The sequence below is a fragment of the Drosophila guanche genome, unplaced genomic scaffold (assembly GCF_900245975.1).
Source record: "Drosophila guanche unplaced genomic scaffold, DGUA_6, whole genome shotgun sequence".
NCBI classification, from domain to species: Eukaryota; Metazoa; Arthropoda; class Insecta; order Diptera; family Drosophilidae; genus Drosophila; species Drosophila guanche.
In genome coordinates, this window is record NW_022995757.1 from 1,000,526 (window position 1) to 1,012,901 (window position 12,376).

General features: G+C 46.2%; 5 protein-coding genes across 5 annotated transcripts; 2 read left to right on the plus strand and 3 right to left on the minus strand.

Annotated features, from left to right (window-relative positions):
• Positions 1-25: 25 nt before the first annotated feature.
• Positions 26-1,378, minus strand: LOC117590204 (uroporphyrinogen-III synthase). The gene has a single exon (XM_034282656.1). The coding sequence runs from the start codon at positions 1,058-1,060 to the stop codon at positions 197-199; it is 864 nt and encodes a 287-aa protein (XP_034138547.1). The 5' UTR covers positions 1,061-1,378; the 3' UTR covers positions 26-196.
• A 512-nt stretch (positions 1,379-1,890) lies between these two features.
• Positions 1,891-2,943, plus strand: LOC117590205 (calumenin-A-like). The gene is made up of 3 exons (XM_034282657.1): positions 1,891-2,012; positions 2,065-2,308; positions 2,369-2,943. Exons 1-3 carry the CDS (start codon positions 1,938-1,940, stop codon positions 2,887-2,889), a joined length of 840 nt encoding a protein of 279 aa, XP_034138548.1. The 5' UTR covers positions 1,891-1,937; the 3' UTR covers positions 2,890-2,943.
• An 88-nt stretch (positions 2,944-3,031) lies between these two features.
• On the minus strand, positions 3,032-5,663 carry LOC117590202. Its single transcript, XM_034282654.1, has 4 exons — positions 5,425-5,663; positions 4,940-5,326; positions 4,219-4,879; positions 3,032-4,146 (listed from the first exon to the last, which is right to left on the minus strand). Exons 1-4 carry the CDS (start codon positions 5,502-5,504, stop codon positions 3,211-3,213), a joined length of 2,064 nt encoding a protein of 687 aa, XP_034138545.1. The 5' UTR covers positions 5,505-5,663; the 3' UTR covers positions 3,032-3,210.
• A 233-nt stretch (positions 5,664-5,896) lies between these two features.
• On the plus strand, positions 5,897-7,694 carry LOC117590203 (protein MAK16 homolog A). Its single transcript, XM_034282655.1, has 4 exons — positions 5,897-6,019; positions 6,077-6,123; positions 6,182-6,977; positions 7,350-7,694. The coding sequence occupies exons 1-4, from the start codon at positions 6,005-6,007 to the stop codon at positions 7,521-7,523; spliced, it is 1,032 nt and encodes a 343-aa protein (XP_034138546.1). The 5' UTR covers positions 5,897-6,004; the 3' UTR covers positions 7,524-7,694.
• Positions 7,695-9,458: 1,764 nt separating this feature from the next.
• On the minus strand, positions 9,459-11,271 carry LOC117590206 (protein enhancer of rudimentary). The gene is made up of 3 exons (XM_034282658.1): positions 11,153-11,271; positions 10,402-10,516; positions 9,459-10,337 (listed from the first exon to the last, which is right to left on the minus strand). Exon 3 carries the CDS (start codon positions 10,326-10,328, stop codon positions 10,014-10,016), a length of 315 nt encoding a protein of 104 aa, XP_034138549.1. The 5' UTR covers positions 10,329-10,337; positions 10,402-10,516; positions 11,153-11,271; the 3' UTR covers positions 9,459-10,013.
• Between the last annotated feature and the right edge of the window lie 1,105 nt (positions 11,272-12,376).

The following is a 12,376-nucleotide window of genomic DNA, read 5'->3' on the forward strand; positions in this document are numbered from 1 at the left end:
CAGAAAAGCGAATCCTAATTTTAGATTTGGATGAAAAACAAAAGAAAAACAATTTATTTCTGAGGGAGGTGAATGAAATTCGATTAAGAAACAAACAAAACCGTGCACAGCATTCAATGCCGTGCCCGGGCCATTTCTTTTTTGTACATTTTTTCGACGGACAGTCACTGCTATAAATATTAAAATGAATCAGATCCTAATTGTTGTCCAGGGCGGAGGCGGCAGCGGCCGCGGCCCGTTCGAGCTCCTGCATCTTCTCCCGCTCACGCACCAGCCGCTCCCTGCTGTCCTGCGGATTGAGCAGCACCTTCACGAGATGCTCCACCGTCGGCCGCTCCGCGGTGCAGTAGACCTTCTGGCCCTGCGACTCCAGGGCTCGCCGTGTGCTCGGCCCGATGGCCACCAGCTTCCAGGGCTCCAGCGAGATGTTGTGCGCTCGGAAGTACTCCATGGCACAGGCAACGCCCGAGGGCGAGAAGAACGCCAGATACTCGACGCTGTCGCCGGCCTCCTTCAATGCCCGCTCCACGCACTCTCCCAGCTGGGGGCTGCACTTCGTTTCGTAGACCTCGCACGCGTCTACACAGAAGCCGTTCTCCGCCAGCTTCGAGAGGAGGGTGTCGGTGGCCAGGTTGCCGCAAGGCAGCAGCAGCGGCAGATCGCGCGACCCATCGAACGTGTCCACAATGTACTCGCCCAGGTTGCGGGCATTCCCCGTCTGCTTGCCGTGCGTGAAGAGCTGCTGCAGCGTGCTGAGGGCCAGGTTGTGGGTCACCTCGCCGACGGCATAGTTATGCAACAGCTTCCAACCACCTGGCAGCTCGCCCAGCTGCAGCGCCTCATTGACGGCCTCCACGCACCGCGGGCTGGTGAAGATGATGCCCGCGTATTTGTCCGGCGTCTGCAGCTTGCCGCCCAGCTCCTGCAGGTTCTTGAAGCCGAAGCACAGCGTCGGCACGAACACCGGGTTGAAGTTGTGCCCCAGCAGCGTCTCCGCGTACACATCGGTGCTGTCCGATTCCGATTTGAAAATAATCACCGTCCGCTGGCGGCTCGTCATGGTGCCTGTTTGTGTTTGTATTTCTGTTTGGGGCCGTCCCGTCGATGTTGGACTCGTCGTTCGATCAGATTTATTGGACCGACGGACACTCGACGGATCGCTCGGCGCCGGCCTCGTTCAAATGAATTATCGCTGCCGAGTGTTACTGCCCCGCTGCTCCCGCTCCACTGTGTGTGTGTGCTGCGGCTGTTTTTTCGGCTATTGGCTGTCTGCTGGCGGCAGTGACCGAAAATATTTGGATTTACTTTTAGCCTGCCGCCGCCTGCTGCTTAAATTGCACTTGCACTTTTGTCACCTCTCTCCCTTTCCCTCTTTCGCACATTCTTATCACTGTGACGGGGATGCCGGCTGGTTTCGGCTGGTTTCGATGGATGCGTGGCGCTGCCATGCTGTTAAATCAACTATCGATTCAGCAGCGATATTTATATTTATCGGAATATTCCATGTAAATTTAAAGCAAATTATATGCAAATACATTATTTAAAAAAGATTTACCAATGCAAAAGAATGTATACATAATGCACATATATGTACATATTTGCCATACGCAAGAAAATTCAAATGTTCGGTCCTAGAGAGGGTAAACAATTGAATAAATTGAACTGTTTGACCAAATTGATGTAATTCGTTGCTTGTTGGGTTATATGTACATACTGTAAGTTTCATTTTATGACAGCACTGGGAAAAGCCGGCTTATCTGGCGTTGCCACCCAGCCAGTTTCTAGCTTATCTATGCCATAGCTACCCACTGGTAGGCAGGCCTAGTGAAATGTTAAAGTAGTCCACTTTTGATGAAAACTATCGTTTTAACTGACAAACAGTGCAACAAAATAACTTGATAAAATTCAAAAGTCAAATTGAACGAAAAAAGACAAAAATGTGGGTAACGACTGGATTTTTGTGGATGCTGCTGATGGCCGCAATTACCGCCAAAATGGCGGCTGCTGCAGAGGTAAGTCCTGGGAGTTCTGTTCCTTTTCCTAATCTAAGCTCTGCAAGTTCAGGGTGCAGAGCCCAACTCGTTGGAGGATGTCCGGCGTCGCTTGGGCCAGCTGGTCGATCGCGCGGACGAGGACAGCGATGGGCTGCTGACGATGTCGGAGCTGAAGGAATGGATTGGCCGGACATCGCGACGCTACATAGAGAATGATGTGTCGCGCCTCTGGAAGCGTCTGAATCCGGAAAACAATGACACCATCCACTGGGACGTGTACCAAGAAACCATCTACGGCCATGCCGCGTTAAATGGTAAGTGCGAAGAGAGAATGAAGGAGCAGAGTTGAGTCTCATTTTCGTCTTTTGCCACAGATGTTCAGTACTACCACAAGGGCCTAATAAATCGCGATCGACGCCGCTGGAAAGCGGCCGATACTGGTCACGACGATAGCCTAAACCGTGATGAATTCACTGCCTTCCTGCACTCCGAGGACCACCCCGCCATGCGCGAAGTTGTGCTCCAGGAGATGTTTGATGACCTGGACCTGGACCGCGATGGCAAGATCTCGTTGCAGGAGTATCTGTTCGACATGTACCAGCCGCGGTCACCGGACATGGAGCCGCCAGAGTGGGTGGCCATCGAGCGCGATGTGTTCCTCAAGTTTATCGATCAGGACGGCGACGGGTTGCTGAATGAGGCGGAAGTGCGCCAGTGGATTGCACCCCATGGCCTGGGCCTCACGGATAGCGAGGCGCAGCATCTGTTGCTTGAGGCCGATGTCAATGGGGACGCAAAGCTGACCAAGAAGGAAGTGCTGAAGAAGGTCAATGCCTTTCTGAACTCCCCGGCCACCGAGTATGGCCAAGCCCTGTTCCGCCATGACGAGCTGTAGCCCAACCCAAATGATATTAATTGTACAATTGATCATAGTAAATGATCGTGTAAATAGTCTTCCGACTTTAATTCTTCCATTTTGAGTTGATGAACACAAGGCTTATATATATTAAGATCTGGTTCCTTAAAGCTCTTAATTCTAAATAATTTACAATATCCGTTTCTTCATCGTCTTTTAGATGGCGCCTAAAAGGTATAAATAAATTAACTTCGAAACTTAAACTGTAAGCGCATGCGTGTGTTTGTGTGGCAGTGAGAGGAAACAGCAATAAAAAGAGCACAAAAAAAGGATAAAAATAATAGTTGAAAATACAAAAAATCAGTGCAGCTGCGGCCTGGCATTGCCCTCGACCCAGTTGCGCAGCAAGTCACCCGGCTGCAGTGTGATGCCATCGCGGGCGGTATGCTGCTGTCCAGGATAATCCCAGTTGGAGCTGGCTGCTGCATGCGAGAGTCCTGGCGAGGGTGCACCCAAGGGAGCGTAGTAGGCGGAGGGCTGCCATATAGATTCCGCTCGATTCTGCTGCGACTCAAAGCCCGAGGATTGCGAGGAGGTGCGTGAGTGCTGCTGCTGCTGCTGCTGATGCTCCTTTTGCTGCGACTGTTTGGCACACTGCTCGTAGACACTCGGGTTGATGCTGTGCGTGACCACCCAGGCGCCCACATCGCGCTCACTCTGTGGCACAGGCAGTCGCGAGGGCGCCAGCAGATTCTGCGTGGACCGGCTGTTCATCTGTTGCATTGTTTGTCCGTTTAGATTGTTGTGCCTGTACCACTGTGTGCTAGGCGACAGCAAGGAGTCATTGTTCAATGTGGCAGGCGTAGGGCCCTGCCGCCAGTCGGCAGTTGAGTAAACAGTCGAGGGGCTGGGTCGGCTGGACAAATGCAGCGACTCCATGGACAGACCATTTGGTCTGCTGCGCTGGGCCAAGCCGCGCGGCCGTAGTGTGCTGTTGCCGCTCGAGGGGGGGACATGCGATAGGTTCCGGACGCTGCCATTAGGCAGGAAGTTGCGCTGGTGCCGCAGGCTGCCGATGCCGCTCGAGGGAGAGCCGACGCTCTGGCCGGACATGTTCTGGCCGCTGCAGGTGCTTAGCTGCTCGGTGATCATGCTCATGGTGTCCTCATCGGTGATGCACTCGTCCGCGCACAGCCGATGAAAGCTCTCGCTGGCCGAGTCCTCCTGGTGCCTCTGGCTCAGCAGATTGGCGCGGTTTGTGGCCAGCAAAACGAGAGTCATCACACTGCCCAGCAGCTAAGAGGAGAGAACAGAATGGGAGATCAGATCAGAACCCTTGTAGCCCCCGCTGTCGTTTAGTTTACTCACAATAAAGGTGATGCCATCAATGTAGGGCAGCGGCATGGCCATGTCCATGGCATAGACGCTCCAAAGCAGCAGGATGAGAGTGAAGCGCGTCAGCCGTAGGCCATTGGTGAGCTTGTGGCAGAAGCTGAGAGCAAGCATCGCATACGGATAGAGGCCGATGAAGCAGGAGCTGAATGTTGCCTGCTGCATCTGCTGCTGGCTGAGCCCGCCCGAGTACAGCAGCAGCTTGCCAAAGGTGCGAGCATACAGCAGCAGCTTCGCAGACGCAACAGTCGCCCGCTGTTCCAGCATGCCGCCCACAGCGTCCGCTGTGACGCGAAGCAGCGCCAACACATGGGAGTACAGGTAGAACAGCGCCGAGCCTATGTGTTCGCCCAATACCGAGTGAAACTGTTGGCGTGTGGCTGGGGGCAGACTGCAGAGCAGGCACAAAATATTGCCCACAGTCAGGAGGGCCATGCACTGCTGATAGCGATGGAGTTTCTGCTGGCGCTGGGCGCTGGCCAGGCGGTTGAAGTGCGGCTGCTTGAGCACGGCGGCGCCCTTGATCAGGAAATTCAGGATCTTCGAGCTGATCACCATTTTATTCTTCTCGTGCAGCACCTTCTTGGCATGCCGCTCACAGCTGCTGCACAAACGGAACTGCTGCTCCAGCTGCTCTCTGTGTTAGGGATAGAAATTGATTTCTGTGTTGTTTATTGGCTGCCAAAAAAACACTCACTTGTAGACCTTGAGCTCCCGCTCGTAGCGCGACTCGTGCTTGGGCTCAAACTGTGAGAGCTTCTCGATCTTCAGACGCTGTGCCTCGTTGCACTGGTCGCAGAGGCCATTGCCTGGCGCCTGCTGCATGGCGAAGGCGGAGCCGGCCACGGCGTCCGGATAGTAGGAATTCGCACAGATATTGGTGGTCTCCCGCGATGAGTTGTTCTTCTGCGACGAGCTGGCACTGGTGTCGCGCTGCGACAACATATCCCGATTGTAGTCGCCATCCTTGGTGAAGCCATTGTACTGTTCGCACTGCGGACAGGTCCAACTATTTCGCTGGACATACGGGACGCGGGAATTTTGATTGCAAAACCAGCAATTAACTGTCGCATTGTAGCGGGAGCTACGAATATATATGGTTTATACACGAATATAGTTATCATTCATAATTGCACTCTAAAAACTCTACTCATTCATAATTGCACTATGAACTCTACTCACCGTATATTTTCGTATACTCTTTTCAGACTAATGCCGATTACCAGTAAGATTGCAAGAACGGGGAGGGCAAGCTTGAGCATCTTTTTGGCCAACTATGCGATGTACAGCTCCACACCGGTGATTTGTCTGTACTTACTCTTGACTAGCTGCCAGTAATTAACTAATTTATGTATGTTTTACCTATAGATGCCGAAATCACTTTTTCGCGCGCCGCGTACCATAACCACACTTTTAGACAATGCGGTAATCGATAGTTGACACCAGGTGGCCAGGTGTGGGCCATTCTGACTATCGGATGACGTCAGATGGTTACATTGGAAGTCAGGCGATAACAAGTTGCCTTACCCCTCTTTTTTGCCTGGGATGCGCAATCACAAAATTAATTCTTGCAACCAAACATGAAAATTCAAAATAAAAAACCATCTGTTGATATTATATTTCAAACGAATATCGATAGTAGGCATGCGCATATCGGTAGCAGGCCATCACTATGTGTTTTCTTTTGAATCGGCGCATTGCACGTGTTTCAAGTTGAAATTGCAATTACAACCGCGTTTTAGCCCAAAGACCTGACCTCACCATGCAGCACGACGATGTGAGTACAGATATGGTATACTTACGGCAGATAATAATTATAACGCTTATATTAAAGGTTGTTTGGAGCATTATCAACAAGTCCTTCTGCTCGCACAAAGTCAAGTAAGTGGAACACGCACCCAGATCGGAAATCAATTTAGAAATTTCTCTCCCCATGCAGAACCGACACACGCACCTTCTGTCGCCACGAATACAATCTGACTGGTCTGTGCACGCGTCGCACCTGTCCGCTGGCCAACTCGCAGTATGCCACCGTTCGCGAGGAGAACGGCATCATCTATCTGTTCATGAAGACAGCGGAGCGGTCGCATATGCCCGCTAAGCTGTGGGAGCGCATCAAGCTGTCGCGCAACTTCAACAAGGCCATCGAACAGATCAACGAGAACCTCGTCTTCTGGCCCAAGTACATCATATCCAAGAACAAGCAGCGTTTCCTGAAGATCACCCAGTACCTGATGCGTATGCGACAGCTGAAGTTGCGCCGCCAGAAGCTCATCGTGCCGCTCTCCACCAAGATCGAGCGCCGTGAGACACGTCGCGAGGAGAAGGCCCTGGTGGCGGCCAAGATCGACAATCATATCGAGATGGCGCTGCTCGATCGTCTCAAGCATGGCACCTACCGCGACATTTACAATTTCTCACAGACGGCCTTCAACAAGGCCCTCGAGGCGGAGCGTATCGAGGACGAAGAAGACGAGGAGGAGGACGAAGAGGAAGAGCTGGAGGTGGAGCGGGAGCGGGAAATGGAGGTGGACCAGGAGGCTGCCGAGCTGCACAGGGATCTGCTCAGCGAGGAGTTTGTTGAGGCCGAAACAGACGATGAAAACGACGACGACGACGACGACGACACCCAGAGCGAATCGGGCCAGCGTGAAGAAGTCGAAATGGACAGCGACTTTGGCCACTCCGACGATGATGACGATGACGACGATAATGCAGATGCTGATGATATTGAGGTAGAGTATTGTTGGGCGTTTGTTTTCGGCAATTTGGCTTCCATTTTGAGCGTAACAATTGGTTTTATTTGCGGCTTGATTTGCACACACAAAACACACAGAAATTACCATAATTACAGAATGAGAAATGAGAAACGAGTTCCGGCCGAGACAAGCTCAGTGCAACGACTGTCGACTGCACTCGTCTGGCTCTGGCTCCGGCTCTGGGTCGGGTGCCGTAGAACTTTGCTTCTGTTTAGAATGTTTTTTCCATTCGTTGGCTAATGGCGCGTGTGCGCGCTCTGTACGTAGCCGAAGAAATTGCCGGGAACAAATAGAAGAACAAACCTTAAACCTCCCAAACGAATTTGTTGCTAATATTTCCAATCGCAGGATATTAAAGTGCCAGCCAAGAAATCCACGAAAACAAAAACGAAGAAATCAACGGCTGATGCTGCTGGTGCTGATCCATCAACGACGAAACGCCGACGCGCCAAACCCAAATTGGAGCTGGAGTACGAGTATGAGGTTGAGACTGGGGCGGAGAGGGAGAAAGTGCGCCATTAGCCAGGTACTGGAAGAGTTCACAGCCCACAGAACACACCCACATACCTACAGTCCCCCCTACCCCACATTAGGATTTTAAGCTTAATGTTTATAGCTAATTAAAAAAGAAACTGTAATGCCGCTTAAGAATAGTATTTAAAGAAGTGCAAACATAAAAATGCATCCAACATTTGTGTCGCCTCTGAATAAGAGCGGGAGGGTCATACATGTCGCATCTCGCTCTCATCCAAAAATGGCATTGAATTGTGAGTGAACGCAAGACAGAGTGGAATGAGATGACGGTGAGAGTGTTGGTGGTGGGGGGAGAGTGCGCGCGCGGGAACCAGTTTCATAAATAATCTAAAAAAAATAAGTATAAAACTATTTTTGCTAGAGTTTTAGTTTTGTCATACCCCTCCCTACACAATACCCTGTCCGGTGGGTTAGATTATGGGTAGATTCGTCTTCGTATCCATAGATAATGTATACCTAAAAATCCCTGAGGTCTTTCCTTCTGAAAACCATGAATTTTGTTTGTTTTTTTTTATTTTTTTCATAGAAGTTCAGTTGGAAAAGCCTTGAAGTTTGTGTGGGTTTTAATTAAAAATTTAATGAAATAGAATCTGGAAAAGGCTTTGAGAAGTAGTACAAATTCCGTGGATTATTGCTTCGAAGAGTGGTGACAACAAATCAACAAAATCCCCATTCAAATAAATTGCATAATTGAAAAATTGTCGTAATTTCGAATTTTCCACATTTTGTATACCCACAAAGCATGGGAAATTGTATAATTTTTAAAATTATGGAAATTTATATACCGGATAATATATTTGGTTTGGTTTTTGTGTGCCATAAAACTTCTTGAACTTGAACTTTTATAATCCCTGAAACATATTTTAGATGGCCTCAAAAGCTTTGAAAATGTTAGAAATTGCATAAATTATTTATTTATAAATAAGTCAAATGTTACATTTGACCATAAAATAATTTTGTTTACAATCGTTTACAAAATTCCAAAGAAATTGAATTTTATACTCTCTAATTAGAAGTAATCTCCGTTGTCGAGACTTTTACTCTACTTTATGGCTCGCTTCTGGCTTGTTGTTATTACATTTGTATTAAACAAAATGCTGAAGTGCTGGCTTGTTGGCTAATTAAATATCGCATGCCAAGTTCAATGCAGCTGAGCACAGTCATAGCCGCAGAGCCATTCCCATAGCCGGCTCGATCTGAGCCAGAGAGACAGCCAGACACAGACGCCAAGGTCGTGTATGTCATTGCACATTGAAATGGCCAAAGGTTCTGTTTGGTCGCCATCGATCGAGCGTTTCCCAGCTCATAAAACTTGCAAGTTGAAAGGTTATAACTTTATAAAGCCATGAGAAATCGCGAGGAAAATTATATGCGGAAAAAAGGGCGTGGGGAGTGGCCTTAGATGTCTGATTGAGATATTCCATTTAAAGTTACTTTTTCTGAATAAATGGTAGAGATTCACATTAAAAATTATGAATAGCCTAAGGTAGACGCAAAAAGCGTTCATAAATTATTTTCAACTAATTTACAAAAATAATGAATGCTGACAAATTAAAATATTCTTAAACAAAGCTCAAGTAGCCATTGGTTTTACAAGAAAAAGCCTTTCCACACATCTGAATTTATGGAAAATATATTTTACTTATTTTTCAGAAAGATATCTGAACTAATACCAATAGATTTAGGTGGAAACTCTTTATTTGTATATGTATTAATCACTTATCTAAGGATCACATCACATAGAAATTGCTTTTATGAGCATTTCCACATGCTATAATCCATTAAAATCTACAGGAAAACCCCCCCTCCTGAATTCCTTCATCTATCGAGTGGGAAACCCGCTTCGCTAAAACATTTTAAAGACCCCTACTATTAAAAACCATCAACAACTTTGATTGGCCATTAAATGAGTACACCAGATCGTTCAGTTACGTGTATATACATTATATTAGTTGTTGTAAAGTAAGGATTCCATTTCTAAGTTTTACAATTCTCTCTAGTTGACCCGCGTTCGCGGATGCGGGAGCACAATTTATTGTTTTTGTTGAGTGTGTTGTTCTTTTTTTTTTCTCGTATTTTATGTGTGTTGTAAACCTTAGATAGAAGGAAACAAAAATATATTTCTTTAATATATTTTTTGTGTGCATTATAATCAAAGGACACAACACGATTCTGCTGTTTGTGTCAGGAATCGTGTTGTCGCATTTTCATGGCATCTTCCCACAGAAATTGCATTTGTTGTAGTCTAATTGCGTTTAATTTGAGTGATGTCCTTTTGTCGAATTGCGTTTAATGGTGTACGCATTTTTTGTATCTGTACCTCTTATTTGGCTGGTCGATTGGCCGTATCTGTATTTAGTTTGTTTTGTTTTTGGAGCTATTGTTTTCCTCGTGTTGTTGTTTAGTGTGTTGATTTTTTTTTTGGTTGGTTTATTACCCCCGTCGTTTCCCACCCAAAGCCCCTACCGTGGATGTGTTTTAGGCATTCGGACTGAATGCCGCCTGGCGGAGCAGCACGTAGATCTTCTCCTTGATCCACTCCTTGTTGTAGGGGGCATAGGTATTGGTGCTCTTCTGGTACACCATGCAGCTAATGTCCATCAGTGTGTCGATGAAGTCGAACAGCTGGCTGATGTCGTAGGTGATGGTCGGTGTGTTCGGATTGCGGCGCTTCAGATGCTCCTCGTAGATCTTGCACACACCCTCCATGCACTCGTTGACGCTCTCATAGTCGCAGTAGGTACGGGTCTCCGGGCGTGCTCCCGGCTGCACCAGCAGAATGGTGTGAGACATGGTTGAAGTCTGTCGAAGAGGAAAGATTTCAGTTAGAAATAACATACATCTGGGGCGCGGTACTCCCACTTACCTTTTTTTCTTTCCTATTTCTCCCTATTGTTTAACTTATTCCGAGACTTTGCCCACACGCCTACGGCTTGCTGCTGTTACGTTGACCCACCAACAAATGAGTCTTCTGCCCGATGCTGCAATATTTTAACCCAAAATTTATTCATTAATAATGGTCACAATCGAGTTTCCACAGCGAGTGCCGAAGCTTATGATACCCCTGAAGACACACATTGCATGGCAATGGGCCAACATTTTGTCGCAATTACCAAATTTGTTTTTAACATTTTAAGCTAGTTTTTTTCCCTTGGTTCCGAATAAGTAATACATTTATTTTATGGCAATTTCTTCTTGTGGCAGTGCCTTCAGCCGGCATACCCTGTGCACCTGAATTCCTCTTAAAAAAATCTTTTGGTTCCTCCACCTCTCTCACACACACACACACACGCTTTCATGTATGCAATACATGTGCGCGGAAGTGTTTTGCTTTTAGCGGCATCTTTTTTCAAGAAAGTTTCACAGTTTTCACTTGAAAAAAATATCTGGCTCACCGAATTGTGCATTTAATCCACAAATTGCTGGGCATTTGTTTAAACTATGCATTTTTTTTAAAGAATTTAGTAATTGTTTTTGCCGCTTCACAAGCAAACGCACACACATGCACCCATGCTACGCACACACAGGCAGAGGGCCCGCACAGGGCCTGATATTTTGTTTTTCTTCGATATTTCTTGATTTATTTACAGTTTACTTTTATTTTATTCATTGCTTACCTGTGTTTGTTTGGGGGCAGGATAAAAAATGATTTATGCCGGCTTTTTGACGTAAATTTTGCGTTTCGGCTCACGCTCAGTGTGACCGCGGAATTATCTATACAATTTACCGACAGACCGTCGGAAATATACCGAAATGTACCCTTTTATTTTCAAAATATACTACAAATGTATCGTAAATCTAAATCATTTTCCACGACTTTGATCTTCTGCTTAATATTAAAAGCTAGTTAGGACTTTCAGTCTTAAAACTGAAATTTTATCCGATTTGTCAAACAATTTTCCAAAATACTGACTAGCTTTATTGACTTAGGTTTATTGAAATTATTGCAAAATAAGGCTAAAATTAAAAAGGTCACAAAAAAAGTATAGTATTAAAAGTACGTGGGTGGGAATGGAATGTTACGTCATTTGACAATGTTTTGCTGGACAACCGATAGTATAGTAGTATGGGCACTTGTATACCCTATTTGCATTCATTTACATTAAAATTCCATTTTCATACGAAAATCATCCCCGATTCGGTCTACAGAAATATTAGCGCATGTGAATACTAAACTTAAGATCAGGGTATTATTTTTTATCATAGAAATTGTTTTTTTTCAATATCATGCGATATTTTATATTGCGAATGAAATGAGATTTTGGATGAATATAGCAACAAATGTAGCAACAACTAGTGATCAAATTAGCCACGAACGAAGCTACGATATTTTTCTGCGATAATGGAAAGAATGTGGCGGTATTTACAAATAGAACTTAATTGATTGATGCAATAGATTAAATATACCATTATATACCGTAAATATATCTTGAAATCATTTTCAACGTCATGGCGTCTATGTTCTCTTATTTTGAAATAAAATGAAAAAGGAGAATCGATTTAGAGAAGTATTGAAGGCTGGATAATTGGTGAAATTTTATATCTTTTAGAATGCAACTTTTTTCTTTTAGACTGGCAACTCCATGGTGAGTTCTCGTGCTACCAGATCGCCAAAACTCCAGCTGTTTTTTTATTTTGTATTTTTTTTTATCGTACTGGACCAATTGGAAGACCGCCGATCAGACCAACGACACGATCGGCTAAATAACATCGAAATTCCGTGATTTACGTTTATTTTCAGTAAGCGCGATCGGCGTTTTTGTCGCTCTCTTTGTTGTTGGTGTTGCAACACGTGAAATGTTTGGTGCACAGTAAAGGCGCAGACGCAGCCGCCGCCGTCG

Coding starts and splice junctions, on each gene's coding strand:
- LOC117590204 (XM_034282656.1), bottom strand. CDS start 1,060: ATGACGAGCCGCCAGCGGACGGTGATTATTTTCAAATCGGAATCGGAC.
- LOC117590205 (XM_034282657.1), top strand. CDS start 1,938: ATGTGGGTAACGACTGGATTTTTGTGGATGCTGCTGATGGCCGCAATT. Junction 2,013..2,064: donor AAATGGCGGCTGCTGCAGAG/GTAAGTCCTGGG, acceptor CTGCAAGTTCAG/GGTGCAGAGCCCAACTCGTT. Junction 2,309..2,368: donor CGGCCATGCCGCGTTAAATG/GTAAGTGCGAAG, acceptor CTTTTGCCACAG/ATGTTCAGTACTACCACAAG.
- LOC117590202 (XM_034282654.1), bottom strand. CDS start 5,504: ATGCTCAAGCTTGCCCTCCCCGTTCTTGCAATCTTACTGGTAATCGGC. Junction 5,327..5,424: donor AGAGTATACGAAAATATACG/GTGAGTAGAGTT, acceptor ATATATTCGTAG/CTCCCGCTACAATGCGACAG. Junction 4,147..4,218: donor TTGATGGCATCACCTTTATT/GTGAGTAAACTA, acceptor CTCTCCTCTTAG/CTGCTGGGCAGTGTGATGAC.
- LOC117590203 (XM_034282655.1), top strand. Junction 6,124..6,181: donor TTCTGCTCGCACAAAGTCAA/GTAAGTGGAACA, acceptor CTCCCCATGCAG/AACCGACACACGCACCTTCT. Junction 6,978..7,349: donor CAGATGCTGATGATATTGAG/GTAGAGTATTGT, acceptor TTCCAATCGCAG/GATATTAAAGTGCCAGCCAA.
- LOC117590206 (XM_034282658.1), bottom strand. CDS start 10,328: ATGTCTCACACCATTCTGCTGGTGCAGCCGGGAGCACGCCCGGAGACC.